Genomic DNA, 22,159 nt, shown 5'->3' with positions numbered 1-22,159 from the left:
TTAAATATATATATATATATATACGTATACACACACATATATATGTATATACACTTAAGTTATCACTAAAAAACATACTAAAATTGTGGTTTTGGTAATTTGGTTGGCATGTACTTGCTTAATTGGTCTCTCTCTTGTTTCTTTACCAATCATTGGCATCCCGAAGGTACTCAACAAATGTTTGTTGAATTAATAAACAAACTGCAAACATCAGTTTTGGGATCACTAGATTCTATATTATGTTTTCACATATGCATGGACTTATTAGTATCACTAAAACACAGCCTAGTAAACATAATAGCATATTCTTACAGCATTATCATGATAACATATTCATTTATTTCTAAATCTGTTTTTTTTTTTTTTTTACTTTTAAAATTATTGCATGGGATCTGATTTGACTCACAAGGTTCCTGAATCTAGCAAGCATAAGACTTCTAGTGATTGATACCTTTTCTATATACCTCTAACCTAGGAAGGGATTATTAAACAAGAAAGTAGATTTCAATAAATATTTTTGATTGTAAATTGACATGGTTGAAGAAATTACGCACAGTGCACCATTTTATTCTAAGGAAGAACTTGTTGACCAGTTTACTGGATGTGTGTTGATTTTTATTTTTTTTATTTTTTTAGTGCTATTTCTTTACAATTGAGTTTGGCCTTTGCAAGCAAGAAGGGCAACTGCGGGCATATGGAGCAGGACTGCTTTCTTCCATTGGAGAATTAAAGGTATGAAGCTGTGAACGAAAGTATCCTTCCCAAGCAAACTGGTTCAAGGTCATGGAAAATATTGATTTGTTTGTCTGCGCATTTCTACTTGCAGATACTCCATAAATATTTAACACAGAGGAGTTGGCACCTCAACGTGGGTGCTAACCTAACTTTTTGCACTTCTGAAAATGGGTCATGCCTTTCTGGGTTTGTGGCATGACTCAAATGGATGAGCAGCTATGTGCACAATCAACAGGAATGACAAATGTATGCTAAAACGTTGGCTAACAAATGACTGCCCTAAATTTAGTGCTGCAAAGTGGGCAATGAGCTAGCAGTGCTTCCACTGATGGAAATTTGCTTGTAAGGGTGCCTTGGCTGCTCTCACTTCTGTCAGCCCCATGGCTCCACCAGACTCCTTGGCATTTATTCCCAAAGGGGAATTTGACGTTATTTTGACTTCTTCATAAGTAATGTGTATTAAAACATATGTGGAACATATATAATTTAGAAAAAGACTAAATAAGCATATGGTTATTTTACTGAGTGGTATCTAAAATGTGTAATGCTGCCTAAGGAATGCTACTTTTTTTTGGCCTTAAAATACAGTAAATTATCATTTATTCAGAAATGTTGGGGCCTGGGGCATCTGATAATTTAAATATTCTGGTTCCTTCAGAATTACTATCTATACCATTGCGGGGGAGTAAGTTTTGATGAATTTAGAATGAGATGTGCAATATAATCTAGAAATGGTACTGAAAATAATTTAATCTTTCTTTGATTATTCAGACTAAAATCAGGATTATGGACTATCTTAGGGTTTTTATTTTGAGTATTGATTATCCTTATATAATTAGGAAATATATGATAATTGGAAATGTTTAGTTGTTTCTGTTCTTGAAAGATGCAATTTAACTATAATTGTATCAAATCCTCTCAATTTATGACCCCATTCCTTCATCCTTCAAACATTTGGTTGAGCACCCACTATGTACCCTGTACGGTGCCAGTCACTGGAAGATACAAATACAAGTAATGAGGAAGAATAAGAATAAGAAGAAAATAACAACTACCTCAATGGACACTTAAATAGACCTCAGTGTTTTAGATACTTTAGCCATACAAACCCATTTAATTCTCATTACAACATCATGAGGTAAGCATTACAGATGAGAAAACTGAGGTATAAGGCGTTAAGGAACTTGCCCAAGGTCACACAGCTAATACGTGTTGGAGCTGGACGCAAACACGTCCAGGCAGTCTGGGCTCCAGACTCTGAGCCCTTAACCACGAGGCTACGCTGCCTGGGACCCCTGTTATTAAGGAGTTTACGTTCTAGTGCAGGAGATGCCCAATCAGATAATACAGACAGCGTGGCCAATGGGCCTGCACAGAGTGGGCCACACCTGGGAAGGCCTCCTGAGAGGGGCCCAGCCGCCCAAGCGGATTCCTGAGGGTGAATACGAGGAGGATGAGATACCACAGATCAGCCATCGGACAGCAGTGTGTGTGTGCTCTTGTCAAGCCTGCGCCATTTAGGGGGCTGCCTGAGGCTTGGCATGGCTGGAACTGAGGATAATATTTAGCATAACAAAAGCCTGATGTAATGTGGTGAAATATCTTTTTACTAAATTCTCAACAGAAATAGTCCATTTGGGGTTAATCTCAGTGCAGTGGCCAGAGCCCACAGCAATAGTATGATGTCATATACCTGAAAGACTTAGGCCTTCTATAGAGTGCTTTTTTGATTTCCCCGAAAAAAGATGAGCCAGAAAACCACGTAGCTCTTGAGCTACATCTATTTACATTCTCTTCAGAGGGTTTATAAATCACGCCAGAAACAAAAGAAACAAATCTCTCTTATTGCCTCAACTTTCGACAGGGTCCTCTGATCTGGTTAATGAGGCATGCGTAGGCAGCATTGGAGTGAATCTGTTGTTTTTGTTTCTATTGGTGTGGATGGAACCGTCTGGAAATGGAAATCAGCCAGAAACATGTACACCGACGAAGGGCATTGTCAGCCATGAATCTTCCTGTTCTGGTCCATCACCTCTGGTCATTAGCATTCTTCCATTCTCAAATTTCAACACTCCAACATCCCTATGATTGCTACTTTGGACCATTTTTACAATTCAGGCATTCTTTCTACAAGAAAAATCCTCTGATAGTGCACAGAGAATACAGAACGTGATGCAGATGCTCTCGTAGCAGCCCCCCCTCACCCCATCCCTGCCCACTCTGCACCGTGCACAACCCTCTCACACACTTCTCAACACTTCAGTCTAACTTTTACTTAGATGATCCATCCTAGCCCTTGATCTAAGTAGGGGTAACTTTATTACTAGCATTATAATAATTCCAATGTAAACACGCTTACAGTTTTGGATCCAGTTACCTTATGTGGTAAAATATTTTTGTGATCCAACTGCAGCCCAAATGTAGGTCCTAAGTTGTTGGAGGTTTTGGTGTAGTCTTTATAACTTTTATATAAACATCTACAACTCACCTTCTCTGCTTGAATAGACACGTTTTAAACTTTGTGCTTTAAGAGGCTAGATTTTCCTGGACATAGATGTTGCATCTTGTAGGCCCCTATGAGGGATGGAGCTATAAACCTGGAATGTGCCCTGACTGGGAATCAAATGGCAACCTTGTGGTGCATGGGATTTCCACTCAGCCAGCCCTCCTGTGGCTCTGGACGTTGTCCTTTCCCTGGATCAAGCTTAATTTGACTTAGTTGTTCCAGGCAGCAATCTCTGGTGTTAACCTATGCCGCCATCTTCGGTTCTCCCTTTATAACTTTTATATAAACATCTACAACTCACCTTCTCTGCTTGAATAGACACGTTTTAAACTTTGTGCTTTAAGAGGCTAGATTTTCCTGGACATAGATGTTGCACTTCAGAATTGAGCAAGTATTTCCAAGTGATATATCTATGGTTTGGAGGATAACTTTCATTATTCTGTCTTATTTTTTTGATAACAACATTGCCTTTTTTTTTTTTTACAATTTTGATAATGCTTATTTTTATCTTTAAAGACAGAAACAAAAATATGAAAAAGCTTGTAAAAGTTAACATTAATCTGATAGCCATAAAGGCTGTTTTTTTTTTTTAAATTTCAGCAATGGTTCATCTCTTTTTTGTTCTAGTTATCTGTTTTGTCATGAGCTTTCAGAAAGTCTAAAAGTTTGTTTATCAGAGAAAGATAAGTACCGTATGACTTCACTCTCATGTGGAATTTAATGAACTACCAAGCAAAATAGAAACAGACTCATAGACAGAGAGCAAGTGGGCAGCTCTGGTGGGGTGGGGTGTTAGCGGGGTAGAGGGATTGAGCAAAAAAGAAAAAAAGATGAGAGAGAACTTATGGACATGAACAACAGTGTGGTGATTGTGGGGGAGGGGGAGGAGGTTGGGTGGAGGTGGAAGAGGCATAGAGGGGATAAAAGGTGATGCAAAAAAAAGTGTGTTTAAGCAGGGCCTTTTCTTACCGTCATCACTTTGGAGAGCAGTTAATGTCAGCTAAATCATCTGGAAAACTGACTTAAAAACAGGTTGAAAATAGGATAATTGACTGCCATTCACCCACAGTGTAGCTAGCAGGTGTCTTTCCTTTCATGCCCTTTCCCCCCCTCTTTATCCCAGAGTATAAATACATCTGTTTTGATTTGCAGGTTTTGATAAAGCTGATGGTTTAAATTTTTTTTAATAATTATTATTTTGGCTTTGGTTTTAGAATATCATTGCACAGTAAATTTATTGTACTGCTTTTAAAAAATACATATTTTTTTTATTGATTTCAGAGAGGAAGGGAGAGAGAGAGAGAGAGAGAGAGAGAGAGAGAGAGAGAGAGAGACAAATATCAATGATGAGAATCATTGATCAACTGCCTCCTGCACACCCCACACTGGGGATCAAGCCTGCAGCCCTGTATATGCCCTGACCAGGAATTGAATGGTGACCTCTTGGTTCATAGCTCGATGCTCAACCACTGAGCCATGCTGGCCGGGCTGTACTGCTTTTTATAGCTGTTAACCAGCATTTACAGAACAGGTTCATATTTATGACGGTCATTTGTATTCACTGCCATGTACAGTGACTCCGTGAGGTGGTCAGGATTACTGCCAGGCTATAGAGAAGAGGGTTCTCTGAGGTCATCTGGTATAACAGCGGGGAGAGATAGAGCTAGAGTTAGGACTCACTGCTTCTGAGCTCCCACACCTGTACCCCGCTCAGCTGGCGCACACCTCCCATCTTCCTCCTCCTTCCTTTCCCTTCCCAAAGCCGGCACTCTTACAATAATGACAGAACAAATGCCAGAGCATTGGAAGCTGGAAACTGATCTTTGGCCTTAATGAGAGGATTGCTTGAAGAGAGAGTTGATTCCCTCACCCCTGCAGCTTATTCAAACTGACGAAACTTTCAACATCACGGACACCAAAAAAAAAAAGTGTGATGCCATCACCCCCAAATTTGGCAATAGGGGTGTCAGTGCCAAGTTGTACTTGGTTAGCAGGAGGAGCATTAGAGGGAGGTTAAAAAATATAGTATACCTACATATGTGCATATACAAATGTATATATTTGTTATTCTGATGTGAGAAAAGATGATTGTAGTGTGAGTGTAAAGGCATTTACAAATTTATTTTATTCACAATCTAAGGCCAACGCCTACCTGTAATCCCGACGTCACACTGTGTTTCACCAGCTTCAACCAGTCCTAATAGAGAGGGTGAGGATCACAGGGTTTCCATCTAGAATAGTAGAGATAATAACTCTGTGTCATTACCAAGGCAGGTGGCTGGGAGGGAGGGAGATTTTACATTGAGGAACTCAGGGCAAGCGCTGCTGCAGTGCGGGGCCTGGAAGCCTCATAGCTGGGGCCATGAGTCTTTACCTGTGTGTTCCAGAGCCCTGGGGGAGAGGGGCCCGTGGTGGCAGCCGTGGCTGAATGCACACGCACACCAAACATCTCGAGACTAGCTGAGCGATGATAAACAAATATATTGAGCACTTCCTTTGTGCCAGGTACTTTGCATGCATTACCTTGTTCAATTCTTACCACAACCCTGGGTTGTGGTTATTATTAGTACAGTATTCCCATTTCCGGGAATGCAGACTGAAATAGGCTTACGTGGGATAAGTTGTCCAAAGTCATGTAGGAACTTTAGGTAACAATTGGATTCTAAGAAGTTTTTGATGTTGAAAAGAGATGTTTTCATTGAAAAGGCCGGAATGGCAAATAAGTACACAAAAGCCAGTTAAATAGTAAAGTCCATCTCTGCTGGGAAAGGTGGGAGGTCATGCCAAGGCTCCGTGGGAAAGGCTGCTGTGGGCAGTTCATGCTGGCGGAGGTGAGGGAGGGGTTGATGGTATGAGTGCAGGCCCTGTTCAAACTGCATTGTGAGAAGAGCTTTAGAATTCATGGAGCTGCTCAAAGAGGAAACTGTGCCCCAACCGGGGGGTTTTTCACCCACGTGATACTGTGCTTCTGGGACAGTTCTATTTAGAATCCAGGTCTCCTGGCTCCCAGTCCTATGTCCTAGTCTTTAGCGTTATGGGTAAATTCAAAACAGTCCTTTTAGAAGAGGGGAGGTGATTCTCAAGCTTTCCTGGGCCTTTAAAATGGCTTGAGAATAAAGGACTGTCAACCAGATCCTGTCAGCATTACCAGGCCCCTCTCTACAGGAAGCTGGATTAATTCTTGCAGACTTCAGCGCACCTGAGGAACACTTCAGGAAGGACTCACCATGGAGTTCCCTGGGGACATGGAGCAGTCTGGCTTGATGTTTACAGAGAACCCACTGGGCACCAAGGAGAGGGAGTGAAAGCTGTTCTCCAAGGCCCAGCAGCTGAGAGAGGGATATGGATAGTGGCCGAGGAGCAAACTCAGTAGGACCTCACTCCAGTGGGCAGTGGGCAGTGGGCTTTGGAATCAATGAGACATGGCTACGTTACACTCTAGTATTCAGAACAGGGAACCTTATGGGCTGCATGGATATTCTTGGCAGTCATCATACAGGGAGCTCCCCGGCAGGTAAAGGAGATCATTTATAGGTGTGTCACCTCTTCATTTGTCATCCCCTCTCACTGGCTGCTCCCCCAACTCCAGGCTCTTGTCATTCTCCAGGCTGGTCCTGGGTACCATTATCAGCCCCATGTTCCTAACAGCCCAGGAGCAGCACTGGTCCCCTTCCCAATGGATAGACAGGCCCTCAGCAGGTAACCAGCACATTGGACACCTCAGGCTCCTGCGGATGGGCTGCATTTTTGAGATCATAGACCAACCAGATTCCAATGTTTCCTTGAATATGACACGAGGCAGTCATGATACGTATTGTCTAGTGGTCTTTCCTCAAATTATATGCTGTGAGTCCACTGACTTTTCTTGAATTCCGGGGCAGAGCACCCTGTGTCTCTGAAATTTTTCTGGTGTCCTCTCATCCTCTTTACCAGTTAAAATGGCTAAAAAAGCTCATCTGAGTGTCCAGCGAAGTCGTCCCAGGATACATTTCTCTAAAACTACTCTGATTCCGGTCCCTATTATCGCCTACACGCTTTCTGGAGGCATTCTCTACACCAGGGGTCCTCAAACTATGGCCCGTGGGCCACATGCAAATACAAATATTGTATTTGTTCCCGTTTTGTTTTTTTTACTTCAAAATAAGATATGTGCAGTGTGCATAGGAATTTGTTCATAGTTTTTTTTTAAACTATAGTCCGGCCCTCCAACGATCTGAGGGACAGTGAACTGGCCCCCTGTTTAAAAAGTTTGAGGACCCCTGCTCTACACGTAGTGACTGTTATGGTTGTTAATTTCCTATGAAAGCATTACAGATCCTAGTAGATGAGTTTCACCCCCTTTTTGTGCTTATCTTAGACCCAATGAAACGTTCTTCTGTTGGCTTTGGCTCAGCAGGGATACCCCAGGGGAGCCGTGGCTCAAATGTTCTTATAGGTTGCTCTGCCTTGACTGTGCCCGTGCTCCTGAATGTGGGGCTGAGAGAAAGACCAACGATACTGTGTCAGTCCCAGTCTTTCCTTTCGTATGTACTGATGGGTGGATGGGCTACGAGAGCAATATACTGAAGTAAAATGCTCCCAGATATGGCTGCAAAGAAAGCAACTTCTAATTCTGAAACCGGTGGCGAGCCAACAGGAGGCCTGTTCTTTGCAGGGGAGCAACGGCTCTCATAAGAGGACATTTTGTTTCCTGAAGCTGAGGTTGTTTTAAAAATGTGGACAGAATTATTAGTCACAGGGAACCCAAATCCCCTGATATTTGTTGCACTGCCCTGAATCTGGTACACATGCATTTGCAGGTTTAGTGACCTTCTGCTTATGATGAAGCTGTTTGTGGGCCAAAAAAAATGAGTCCACTTCCAGATGCCCTCTGCACCCCCTGATTCACGTATGCATTGCTCTGGACAACAGAACTCGCCAGAAAGCAGATCACAGGGGAGGGCCATGTGCCCTTTCTCTTGCGTGTCAGTCCTCTGGATCACAATTATATTTTCAAACTTAGGGAACCACAGCCTTCTCCAGGCTGCAAATCATTCCATGTGTTTTGAAATTGTTGGGGGAATGCACCAAGAATACTGAACAGAAAAGATTTTTCAGCATTTCTCTTGGAAAACATTGCAGTTAGAGGTGGAGAAGGTGGAAGAGTGCTTTGGGTGGAGTCCAGAGGCTGGAATAGAAATCACACAGCCCAAGCCTCTCTTTACAGCTGAGGAAACTGAGGCCCAGGGAAGTGAAATAATTTGCCAAGGTTACCCGGCCATACAGCAGCAACACCTCGATTGGAGCCCAAGTTGCCCAACTCCCAGTTCAAGGCAGTTACTGCTTCCCCTTTTCTTTCTCTCCCAACCAATTTACCCTGGAAATTAAGAGACAGAATCTAGTGGAGTATTTATCAAAATATACTTCACAACCACTTATGTCTGAATCACCTTGGATGCCTTTAAAATGCAGACTTCTGGGATTCATCCAGACCTACCAAATACAATTGAGGCCTGGGTGTCTGCATTTTCATGAGCTCCTTAGTGATTCTATGCCCACTCCGTGTGAGAATCATTGATGCAGGGTCTATAAATAGGCAGGTGGCCCGTGGCAGGAAATGACCATGAACTTTTAGCATCACTGAACTTATCTGCAGAATCCAGTCCTTCATTGTTCCCTGCTGTTCCTCGGCCAGCCGTGTAGTGAGCCAAATGGAGCTAATGAAGGCTCAGAGAGTAATTGCCCTGGCTCTCCTGTTTTCCTAATGCCTGCTCTGGGCAGACCTATAAACTATTAATATTAGCTCTTTTGTTCCCACCCGGAAATATTTATCTGCTGTGTATTGCTCTGCTGTACTGGGTGGAAGGTAAATGAATGCTTTGTAAATTTTCTCAAATTGGCAGGCCCACTCTAGACTCTGTTGATACCTGGCCTCAAAGTGTCTCTCAATGAGTCCACAAATAGTTTATTCAGAGCCCCTGTTACCTCTCCACGCAGGTAATTATTACTTCTGCCATTTAAGTGAAATTCCAGTACATTGCTTAGAGCAGTAAATTTAGGACCGTATTTATGCTACCCCTGCTTCTATTCATAGCATAGATTTAAAATTCCATTTCCGTTGGGATACAGCTCTGAACTCTTTTGCCGTATGTATTGGGTGGATAATAAATGAAATAATACCATCATCTCATTTCTCCTCTTAAAATCAACAACACTGACAGCTACAAAACCCCCTAACACTCAGTTGACCCCACGACGGCCTGGTAACTGAGCGCTGCTGTAAAATGATGGAGCTGGGTTGTAGAAATGTGACGTCATGGCACTTTGGAAACCTGACCGTGGAGTTTCACGGGTCCTGCGGTATGTTTTGCAGCACGCTCTTTCTGACAAGGCTTGTGTGAAAGCCTTTGACCCAAAGACAACGTGCCTACAGGAGTGCCTTATCACCACCTTCCAGGAGGCCTACTTTGTTTCTGAGAGTTTTGAAGAAGCCAAAGAAAAGATGAGGTAAGCTTGTTTTTTCTCCATACAGAGAAAATAAAAAAATATATATTTTTTCTGGCTCTGTTTCTTCCTTCTAGCTATCTTGTATACCAATGAGGGCCAATAGCATATGCTTCTGTGTCTGTTTATTTTGCAGGGATTTTGCAAAGTCAATTACCCGTCCCTTCTCAGTATACTTCAATCCCTACACACAGAGTGTTGAGATTCTGAAAGACACCAGAAGTATTGAGAACGTGGTGCAGGATCTCCGCAGCGATTTGAACACCGTGTGTGATGCCTTGAACAAAATGAACCAGTACCTGGGGATTTGATGCCCAGGGCCAGTGTTGTTGCCAGAATGATCTTTTGTTTTCAGCAGTCAATGTCATATAACACCAATAACTTTCTGTGCCATGGCTTGGCTAGTAGGCATGCAATTATGTATATCTCTACCTGCTTGTAACTTACTGTGCTAACGTGTGGAACACCATTAAGAACCCAGTGACAGGTAACCACTCATTGTATGAAAGATTGTAATATGTTTAAATACCTTTAATCAATTCGACATCCCTGCTTGGTGTCCTTAACCAAACTGCATCTATATAAACTTTGTAGCAAATAGCCCTTTATGATTCTAGATTTTGACCTTTTCTTTCTCAGATTTGAGCCTTTCCTCTGTGTTCATTAGACAAAATGAAAATAGCAGTGAACCTGTTTCTACTTTCTATAGAGTCAGTACTTCCACAGCATTACTTGAGATAAACGCAGAATTGTATTAAACTTCCTGTCACATTAACAAGGATTCAATATTTTGTTTCAAAAATTGTTGCAGTAACACACCAGTTGGAGTGACTTGCAGGTGGAGTATTTATACAATGGAAGGAAAGAAAGCTTTTTAGAAATGGGATAGACAGGTTGCACTGACCTTGTAGAAACGGGGTTGCGACATGCTTCCCAAAGCATTTCGGAAGGAAACACTTCCAGAAAGGACACTAGGAAAGACTAAACATGGGTAATAAATCTTGGGACTATTAATTTTATGCTGGAATAAAGTGAATTATCACGCTCAGGTGTTTAACCCATTTCTTTTAAAGGGCAATAAAATCAGAGAGCTTTGCTTTCAAAGATGTGGAAATTGAATCTCAGAGAGGTTAAGTGATTTGGTTGAAGTAGCATAGTTAGTTGTGCACCAACGTTTATAGTCCATTGCATATTGCTTTTGAATTGCTAAGAAGCTTACCTTGGTATATGCATGTATTTATGTGTAGTCAGAGAAGGGAAACTAATGCTTATCAAAACTAATGTTCATCATTAAATTGGGATTGGTTTGAGATTTATTGCCAACAGTACAGATGTTTCCTCTCACAGGCCCACACCAAGCCAGATCTCTGGGAGTCTGTCTATGTGCCCAAAGTTTGGGCACCTTCGGACAAAAAATAGTGATAACACCACAAATCTCTGATCATGCTTGCCATAAGAGGTGTAATCAGGTGATTAAGTGAAAAAATAAAAAAACCCCTGCGGAATAAGTGAATGAATTTCATCTTCTTCTGATTTCTTCAACAAGCACAATACTGTTCTCCTCATTCTGCTTTGGGTGTGGGGGAGGAAAGGAGAAATGAGAAAAAGTAGAGAAGGAAAAGATGATGAAATGACTTTTAAGTTAGCAATTCTAAAATATTGACTGGAGCAATTTCCTAGGATGTTCTCTTAATAGGAAATTATATATATAATTTCAAAATCTTATATGGGTCCATGATGAAACAGACTATTTTGGACTAAATATGTTCAGGAAGAACACAAGGAAGAGTTAAAACATGCATTAGAGAGAGGGAAAATTAAGACAAAAAAATCAGAGGTTTGAATATTGGTTATCTTAGCTATTGAGAATTTTTCATTTCTGCAGGATTCTAGGAATAACTGAATTTTTGAGAAAGGATTTGGTGCATAGAATGTGAAGATCATGCAATTTAAATGCTATTCTAAGTGAAAGACACAGTAATTTAAAAAATTATTGGGGGTGGAGAAATTATGAGTAAGTTGAACCAAATTAAAAGGATCTAGAAAGATCAAGTAGTTGTATTTTCAGCAGTTTTATAGATCCATAATGCCTAGTTTCTTAGACCTTGCTTTGCTAAGTCTAGATAATCCTGAGTATTTATTTACTTATAAATATTCATCCAGAAATTTCCAGAACAAGTTGCTGAATTTTCTCAGAGGAGGAAATTGGTTAAGAAACTCTTAATGTCTGCCTTTTATATTGTTTCCATAATTTGGCATTCCTTTAGGCACCATTTAAAAAATCCCATAAGTAGCCATCAAACTTTTCCCTTCTAGCCCCATAAAAAGGGGAACTGCTTATTTAAATGTGCTGAAGGAAGAATTATATTTAATTATAAACAAATTCCCTCAACAAAAGTAACATTTAAGCAGTCTTCTGATTGGGTTAGAGTGGCATCTTTAGTTTTCTTACATGTGCAAAAATCTATGTTGTCTCAAAAGCAGAAGGGTCACAACGTAAGCCAGCTTTCCCACAGAGCTTCTATAGGTATCACACAAGCAGGAGGAATTACTGCACTCGATTCTCTTCAGATTTGCTCTCCATTTGGAATAGCAGTTACCATGGTTTTCACCCTGGGAAAGAATGGGGTCCTGGTTTTCATTTGTTGTAAGCATTTAACATGCAAATGCCATTACACAAAATGGTGGGAATAATCCTATAAAATTTAATAGCCATCATAGGAAAAATGTTGGTAGAAAAAGTTCCCAAATGAAAACAGTATAACGAAACAACCACAGCCAGTTTCTTGTCATCGCCGATACCTGCTCAGTGGAACCATTTATCTCAATTATGACTCATGACTTAAAGCAAAATTAAATAGGTCCAAGGGCAATTATAAATTTAAATGCACGTGTTCACTGTCATCTCACTATGAATTGCCACTTCATTTTGGCTTTGCTGCTGACTTCAGTAATCAGCTCATCGGAAATCAACCCAAGGTTCCTAGCAAGACCAGATTTCTCACCTATCACACTTTGCCAAAGACAGCCAGAATCTGATGAGTCCAGTTTTCTTTTAGGACCATTTTTGTCTGTTATGGGTTAGACTAAGAGCATTATAGATTGTTCATAAGTTGCATCTTTTACAAGTAGGGAACTTTGATCCAAGATGGTTAAAGAAAAAATTTTTACAATATATTTTTATTGATTTCAGAGAGGAAGGGAGAGGAAGAGAGAGAGAAACAATAATGATGAGAGAGAATCATTGATTGGCTGCTGCCTGCACGCCCCACACTGGGGACAAACCCACAACTTGGCCCGACCAGGAATTGAACCGTGATCTCCTGGCTCGTAGATCAATGCTCAACCACTGAGCCATGCAGGCCGGGCAAGAAATTTAAAAAAAATATTTTATTGATGTTTTACAGAGAGGAAGGGAGAGGGATAGAGAGCTAGAAACATCGAAGAGAGAGAAACATCGATCAGCTGCCTCCTGCACACCCCCTACTGGGGATGTGCCCGCAACCAAGGTACAGGCCCTTGACCAGAATCGAAACTGGGACCCTTGAGTCTGCAGGCCAACCCTCTATCCACTGAGCCAAACCGGTCAGGGCAGAATTTCTTTTTAACTATAGTGGTAAGTGTTGTGAAAGTTGGGTTTCTCGCTTAGTACTTACTCACTGTGTAATTTAGAAATGATGCTTTATGGGGATGACATATCTGTGCTTGTCTCACTTGCACATGGTAAATGGGCCTGAGCCTAATGAATGTGAAGCATTGCAACATTTACCAACGTGAAAAGTCTAAAATGGAAAACAGTGAGCTTTAATGTGCAGGCAAATAGAAATACAAAGTTTCATTTTCAAATAGAGTCATGGCTCACATCATCTCATTTTCTTCCTTCGAGGAGGAAAACATTAACACGAGATGTAGTTGCCCTCCAATTCATTTGATCTAATTTTCAACTTCTGAAGAACCCGGTGCTGGTGCTCACTCTCATGAACCTTGTCTGTCTTATAATGAAAAAGAAGGAAGCCCAGAGTATTCCAGTGTGTCTGAGTGTTTTTTTTCTTCTTCTTCTACAGTTTCTAAAGACATTCCCTTATTTTGGGACATGCTTCTTATGCAGATTGTCATATTCTGGGAAGTAGTAATGGGATACAGCTTCTAATATTACAATTGTCTATATTCAATAAACCAGTTCTGGAACATGAAATGGTGATTTTTTAAATAATGTTATTTGGGGTCATAACATTCATTCAGTGGTTAGGCACTATCAGGAACTGTATCAGGCACTGTTCTAGACACTGAGGATATAGGGTTGAATAAGAGAGAGGAAGTTTATGCCCATTTCAAACTTACATTCTAGTGGAGAGATACAGGCAAAAAAACCCCTAGATCATTTTATTGAGATCCTGGTGACTTTTATGAGAAAATAATCAGGGCAATGTGGTAAAGAAAGTGGGAGAGAGAGTAAGGTGGGTAAGGAAGACCTTCCTGAACAGATGTTATTTGATGAAGGACAGGATGAGAAGAAGCCAGAAGCCAGGTATGAAGAGAGATGTGGAGAGGGTGTTCCTAGAAGAGGGAACAGCAAGATCAAAGTCTAGAAGGCAGAAATGAGGTTGAGGGTCTGAGGAAGACATCGATTGCCAGTGGGCTGGAGAGGCAGGATAAGAGAGCAGCATGGGGGCAAGGATGGATGATACAGGGGCCCAGAGGGGCCAGGTATACTCTAAACGCAGTGGAAGTCTTGGAGGGCTGTAAGCAAGAGAGTTACAAGATCTAGTTTACATTTTTAAGAGATTATTCAGGGTCCAGGGTGGAAATGAATTGTAGGGGGCATTGAAAGGTGGGTGTGTGGACAGAGTAGAAGAGGTAAAACCAAGTAGGAGCCATCACAATACTGGGGATCTGCAAGGTCACTATCTTGATGGTTCATGGTGGACATTATTAGAAAGAGTTGTAGTTACATAGGTTACAAAATTAAACAGGTAGGTCATAACTGTCAGATGAAGCACTGAGGGAAGCTGGAATAATCAGGGTTGGAAATCATTTGGCTGGAGAAGCAGATATGCAATGATAGCCAGTGTCTTTCACAAATACTTAAAGCTTTCTTTGACAAAACAACATCATGCCAAACTTGCCCTCACCATCTTTTAAGGACAAAAAGCCAGACTGAAAGCAAATGAAACTGGATGCAGTTTTGGCTGCCTACCATAATGAGAGCCAAACTCATGAGACAAGTGCTGGTGAGAAGGAAAGAAGTTAATTCAATTGCCAGCGACGTGAGAAGATAGTGGATTCCTGTCCTAATAATCACATTAACATCTCTTATAAAGCCATATTGTTTTACAAGGGGAGAGGGCAAGTGTGGATGTGCAGGGAAAGGGGTAGATGTGCAGTCAGTGTTCTGGTTAGTTTCAACAAGGATCTTGGTGTCAGCCAATTTCTTGTGACCAGACTGCCCCAGGCCCAGGCAGGATCTAGAACAGTTGGTTCCTGCAATTCACTTAAAAAAAAAAAAGCTGTTGGCATGCTATAGGCATGACAAACCAAGCCTTTATTTTAAGGCATACATCCTGTTTCCTGATCTGGGGAGAAGCATTACTCATTATGTGTTATTTAATCAAGAAGATTATATTATTGGTTAGTATAAGATTTGATACGTCCTTTGTAGCACAAATGCATTTTTTTTCTGTGACTCTCAGATATTAATATCATAAGCAAAAAGGAAGTAGAGAATAGGGTGTTTTGGGTGAAAGTTGGTAGTGCTGACATATAGGGTGATTCAGAACAAAAAAAGCTTCCTCACTTCTAGGCGAACTAAATAGTTGTGTTCACTCTGGCCATTTCTGTAAGAATAGGCCACATAAATGTAAATAAATCAGTTAAGTCTATTTCCATTCTTCCAGCTGCCTCTCATCTTGCCAAATGCACATTTCAGATACCCCAGAAAGGTTCACTTCCTGTGACTTCTTCTCTCCAAGAAGGACGGGTCTGGCGCAGCAGCTGGAAATATATTCCCTCTTTGGGAAGATTGTCGTGAGCCTGATGTTCAACCTAAGGCACCTGCAGTTATGGTGCCGGCAAACAGCATTCTCATAATCCAGTCTGGATACAGTTTTGATAATTGAACAACAGAAACATCTGACAGACGCGGGAGGGTAATTTGAAAGCTGGATGGCACAAAGAAATCAAGTTCATTTTCTGTCAATATCAAATCTTTAAAAAGGTGCAAAGCTTGTTCTCACTTTATAGGCAAAGAAAGATAATATTAATATAGGAAGGTGATAGGAGTTTCCCCGTCTCTCCTGAACTTCTCCCAGATCTTTTGCAATCTCCTTACCCTTTAGCTTGTTAATTTCCAGAGAACTAGAATAATGCTGATTCAGTAAGTCTATTATTCCCAAAGGTTTGCAAACCACTGAACACATCTAATGTACAGCTTGCCCAATTTTAGTGAACAGCTAACTTCACAGGCGTTAATGAGGCCAATTATTGGCAAGTGAATTTGAAGTGAAGAACACATTAGGTTTGCCACTATAGCAGTTATTTGTTTATTGGGATTGATTGAGGCAAACTTCCTTTTGATCATTACATCTGATTGATCACTGCACATGGCATCACGAGAGAATGAGGTTCCCAAATCAGACAGTTACTTGGAAGAAAAATCTCCACCTGCAAGGACAGAACATGTTCCCTTATCCATTTCAGTGTGAAAGCCTAGCCATTAAGTTGGAATGGATCCTAATTAGCCTCCTCACAAATCTCTAAAACTTTTTGGTCTTTCCTGTTAAGCAGAACTTAAAAGGAACCTATTAAAAAAAAATAAAAAGAAGCCTAAATTTCTGCCTTGCCCACGTATAGTCAATATCAAAGAAAATAACTTGCCGGGGAATGCTTACTGCTGAACATGAGTGCAGACATAGCAATCCTGATTTGAAGTGGCGTTGGAAAGCATAATTTGATTCACCCAGCCAAATGATTACTGCAAGTACAGATCATCAGCACGGCCCACTCCAGCACATTTGAATTGGTGATCAGCTGACAGCTAATTGCCAGACTGAGTCTGTCTCTTGAGCGTCTGCCTGGGAACCGAGGGAAAAATCCTTATGACTCCTACCAAGCCTGGACAGAGGTGTTTTGTTTTTTTTCCTTTGAGAGTGGGTGTCGCTTTGCTTACATGGGTAGCTTTTATTTGCCCAGCACCCATACCCTCTTTGTCTAGTAACTGTATCCCCCTTCTCCTGTGTGAATCACCGCCCACTATTCTTTGTTTATAGCTTGGGTGAGACTGACTCCACCTCTCAGTTGCAGAGGTGGGCTTGTGAGAGCCAAACTATATGTGCTGGTGAGAAGGAAAGAAGTTAATTTGATTGCCAGCGATGTGAGAAGATAGCGGATTCCTGTCCTAATAACCACATTAACATCTCATAAAGCCAGACTGTTTTATAAGGGAGAGGGCAAGTGTGGATGTGCAGGGAAAGGGGTAGATGTGCAGTCAGTGTTCTGGTCAGTTTCAACAAGGATCTTGGTGTCAGCCAATGAGATGTGTATGGCCCTGCCTGCAATGATTGCTGCAGGGGTTGGGGGGATGATGCTGTGAGGTGGGCCAATGAAGGTCAAACCCTGGACCTTTCTGGAACCATTGGGAAAGAGGTGTGCTGCTTTTTTCTGTGACTGAAAGGCGGTAGTATGTGAGTCTGGAATTTCTGGGGGCCATTGTGTAGAGACAGGGACAAGAGTAAGAGAGAGGCAATATCTTTAAAAAAAATTTTTTTTTAGGAGAATGAGTGACATTTATTTGCATGGAGTTAAATCCCTGAGTTCCCAAAGGTCCCATTTCCTTCTGTTCCCCCTCCCCCACCCCACCTCACCCCAAAAGAAGTCCAGCTAAGCCTTCAGCAGGGCTAGGATTAAGCCCATTGTCCAGAGTTTCTGTTCCATGTGGAACACAGTCTAATCCAGCATCATGCTAGGTGAGTTTGTGTTCCCAGCTGCAGTCCATCAGTCCACTGGGTGTGGTGTCAGCAGGGCCACATGGTTGCAGAGGCAACATGAGCAGGAGGAAAAACAGAGGAACAAGAGAGCCACAAGAGAGACAAGAGCCTCCTTAGTCTTGGGGATTATGTATTCCAAAATTTTCACAGGCTTGTAGTGGCCCCACCCACTATGGCCAATTATTTCTGTTCCCAGATTTGATTGACAGGCACCTACCGTATGTCACCTCAAATTTACTGCCCATGCATCTACCTTCCCTTTGTTGAACTCCTTTCCCCAGTGGTCTACAGGGAATGGGCTGGGGAGTGTTGAATTGTAGGTTCCCGGTGAAGATGCCCAGATGGCCATCTATAATAATAAAAGCATAATATGCTAATTAGATTGGACAGCCGGACGACCTTCCGGACGAAGCCAGGGCTGCAGGGGCCGAGCCCCTTGCATAAATTTCATGCATCGGGCCTCTAGTCTATCTATATAAAACCCTAATATGCAAATCGGCCAAATAGTAGAACCACCTGCAGAACGACTGGTCAGCAGGGGGTGGGGCCAGTGAGCAGGTGGCACCAGGCTAGCCAAGGTGGGTGCCAGTGGGCAGAGGGAGGTGACCAGTGGCAGCAAGGGGCGGGGCTGGCGAGCGGGCAGCGTCCCCAGCGGTCTTCCCACAGATTGGCTCTGATTGGTGGCCAGGCCTAGGGACCCTAGCTTATATATTGGGAACAGTCTCTTAGATTTAAAAATTAAAACCTGGCAAGGCTACTCTAACACTGAAAAAACAGGATGATGCAGTGATGACATGCATGGACTCTGGCTTGCACATTTTGTGGTCAGCCCTGATTCTGACACTTATAACTTGTGACAAAGCCAATTACTTCTCTCTGCTTCAGTTTTTCCACCCATAAGATGGGGAAAATGGTAGTACTGTCTCAGAAGGATCACTTTATGTACTACTTTTTATAATTGGCAAAAAAATGTAGCTGCCCATACAACAAGTTGCCTTTCACTTGTATGAAAAGTATGGTCACTGGGGCATGCAGTGTCCCGGATTGCAAGAGGGATGTCTGATTGCCAATTTAGGCCCATAAACCAGCAATCGGACATCCCCCGAGGGGTCCTGGATTGTGAGAGGCCGCAGGCTGGGCTGAGGGACACCCCCCTGTGCACAAATTATGTGCACTGGGCCTCTAGTCTATATATATATAAAAGCCTAAGTGACCATTACGACAGAACGTCTGCAACAACCAGAACAACCAGTCGACCAGTCGCTATGATGCACACTGACAACCAGGAGGCAGATGCTCAATGCAGGAGCTTCCCCCTGGTGGTCAGTCAGTGTGCTCCCACAGCCAACCTCCTGAGGCCCCTCTCCCCGACTGGCCAGCCCCCCTGATGGTTCTGAATGGGCGGGCAAACTGACCAACCTCCCATGGCCCCTTCCTCTTGGCCGACCCCCACATAGGCCTCAATTGCTGGCCAGGCTGAGAGGCCCCACCTGTGCTCAAATTCAAGCACCAGGCCTCTAGTACTTATAATATCTGGCCTTCCTTTTGCTCCTCTTCTATTAATAGCTAGCTAATTACAATGGTATCAATTGCACAAAGAGTAAAATGGATGGACACGTACTTCTTTGACATTGGTGAGGATAGGATATTAACAGTTAGCAACCTGACACCAGCCAATGCGCTCAGTGGTTGAGTGTCAACCCATGTGGCAGTAGCTTAACAACATTGTCAAGCTCATGGGTTTAGCTGTGCCTGAAGCTAGATGTGCCTTTCGACTTTCCAGATCTGTGAACTGATAAATGCCCACTTCCCCTGCTCTTATTTTCCTGCTGCAGTCACTGACACCCAAGGACTGCTAATACCCAGGATGAAAGCCCAAGAGGAGAGGCAGGAGAGTTTACATTTGCGGAAATCACAACTTCCTGAAGAAGTAAGAGTTACATTTTTTTGGCTTCGTCTGTGCCATAGAAATATGGGATGCCTGACCCTGATCTGTTAATCTTCCTCTAATGCTGGAAACTGTGACTTCTTCCATGAGATATGGCCAGCAAACGCGTTCAATAGAAGTGTTTAATTGGGTTCTAGGTGACTACTTGAGATTCAATCTATAGGCCACCAATTTGTTTCATGGAAAAAGAAGATTAATCAAAATTAAACCTAGGATAACTGGGTAAGGCTTTTTCTGTTGTAGTTTTTCTTTTTTATCTGTAATTTTCAGAAGGATCTAGTTTTCTTTAGGATTGGGTACCTTTAAAAAAATTCTTATAGTAAAGAGAACATTGGCTTTGGAATTGGGTAAACAGAAATACATTCTCATTTTTTGCTTACTAGGTGGATGATCTCTTATTGATACTCTCTGAGCTTCAGTTTTATTTTCTGTAAATGGGTATGAGAATACCTCATTTACAGAATTATCATGAGAATTAAATATTACATATATGTCCAACCACAAAATTATTTTAAAATGTTAATTTCCTTCTCTTGTTTTTAAATCTATCAACTCTTTAAATATTCCCAGCTTTTCCCACACTTTTAGATGATGAAATCATTGTAACTTAATGGCCCAAAGAAGTACTATATCAGTGTTATGGGTCATTGTTTTTATTTCTGTGACCTTTCATACTTTTATTGGGTGATTTTGGTAGAACTGACTGAATCTCATTCAGATGTAAATCTGTAGGCTTGTGGTCATTTGCACGATGGCTTAAATCACTACCTGAAAATTCAAACGCAATGGATATGAACCGATTCAGTGACCTCGGAGATGCTTTGCATTTCTCTCTGAACATCAAAATTTATATCTATGAAATGGGAATAAAGACCTATTCAAATCAATGAAACAATATAAAGTTTGGAACTTTCTGGAAGAAAGACACTAAGCAAATCAAACTATTATTCATAGTTTGTTGAATTGTGGCAAGATGGTTTTGAGCCATTGCACACTGTCTAGCTCAGAAAAACTGAAATAGAGGGCAGAGTGGTTGGTGGGTCTATGTTCTAGTCACCAGTCCACCTGCTGAAAGGCAGGCCCAACCAACCTCCTTTATGTCCGAGGTACTGCATTCCCCAGGCTCCATTTCAGAGAGCAATTGCTTAGGGTTGTCTCTGATGAAAGTAAAGTCCTGGTCAAAGGGAGCAAATTAAGGGCGGAATAGAAATGCCTTTTATTTGCAGAGCAGAATAAGGAAGTGCTAAGTGAAAATAGGAAAATGGAATATTATGTGTTGGGAGAGTAATTCCTTTCATCCTGGCAGCTAAGGGGCTGAACAAAAAGTGAACAATTTGTTTCATGTGATGATTCACTAACACTAACTGACAAGCTTTCCATTTCTGAATCTCCTCCCACAGTCAGCTGCTTATCTGTCTATCTATTGCACAAACAGGACAGCTGAAATGTATGTGAGGAATAACCATCACTGCTTACATCCTTCCTGTTAGAGGAAGGAGTGAGGGAAAGGCAGCATGGAGTGTCTCCTACTTGCTCCCACGGAAATAACCATCTGTTTCCTTTGTGATGTCCTTTCCTTTGAAGATTTCACTTTGAGGAAAATATTCTGATGGGAAGGGATGGAAAGAGGCTGGATTCAGTTTTACTTTGGCTTTATTCTTGCCTCCTTTTCACCGGGGTTGTAAATAAACAACTTTGAATGGAGTGCTCGTTCTAATCACCAGTCTAAACACAGAGCAATGACTTTTGTGGCTTGCTTTTACCTGAGGACCTAGGTTAGGCACGAGGAGAACTGACATTTCACATGTGATCTGAAAATAGATACTCATTTCAGGATTATAATAAAAGATCAACCAACTATTAGCTTTATTTCCCATTCTTTACTTTGTTGACTTTTATTTTTGTAGTATTTGTATAATTGGAGTTAGGTTGGCAGACAATGGGGAGCTTTATTACATATGACTCATTGCAACCCAAGAGCAGGGATGTAGTGGGCCTCCGAAAGGGACTAGAGCTGCTAAGTGGAAAGACTTCAGAATTTTCTCTCTGCTTTTACCTTTGCCTTCTTTGCACATTTGTTTCGTTCTACTTTCCGGGACTCTCATCTTCTTTTATTTCTCTGCAGATGAGATTTTTTCTAATCACCTATCTGCATGGTGGAATACGGTGACTCTAAAATTTCTGAGTTTTACATGTTATAGTGTTAGCCAAAGAAGATTCCATTGCCTCTGAATTCAAATTCTTAGGAAAGAGAGTCCTATTGATCCAGTGTGGGTCAGTTGTCCAGTCCTGGTCCAGCTGACTTCAGTCAGAGTGGAGAGGTAAGGGGGTATAAATATGATTGCAAAGACCCTTTTCTGCAGGCAGGAAGCAGTTAAGGGAGAACACAGGCTGGGCAGAAACCCAACTAGATTTTTATAGTCCAGGCTATAACTATTGTCCCACTTTAAAATCATCATGCTTAATGGAGTTTAATCCTTAGATCCCGAATGATCAGATTTGGGG

The 22,159-nt window shown here is 41.8% G+C and overlaps 1 protein-coding gene across 1 annotated transcript in view; it reads left to right on the top strand.

Moving 5' to 3' along the window:
- TPH2 (tryptophan hydroxylase 2) overlaps positions 1-11,229 on the top strand; it is a 104,887-nt gene extending 93,658 nt beyond the window's left edge. Inside the window, exons 9-11 of the mRNA XM_006759735.2 lie at positions 637-732; positions 9,594-9,727; positions 9,861-11,229. Of these exons, the coding sequence (XP_006759798.1) occupies positions 637-732; positions 9,594-9,727; positions 9,861-10,035 (405 nt within the window). The 3' untranslated portion in view covers positions 10,036-11,229. The remainder of the gene's footprint in view (positions 1-636; positions 733-9,593; positions 9,728-9,860) is intronic.
- Positions 11,230-22,159: the final 10,930 nt, after the last annotated feature.

Source organism: Myotis davidii, unplaced genomic scaffold, assembly GCF_000327345.1.
Source record: "Myotis davidii unplaced genomic scaffold, ASM32734v1 scaffold54, whole genome shotgun sequence".
Taxonomy (NCBI): Eukaryota; Metazoa; Chordata; class Mammalia; order Chiroptera; family Vespertilionidae; genus Myotis; species Myotis davidii.
Note: the sequence above shows the minus strand (reverse complement) of the source record. Positions and strands in the feature narration are given on the sequence as shown.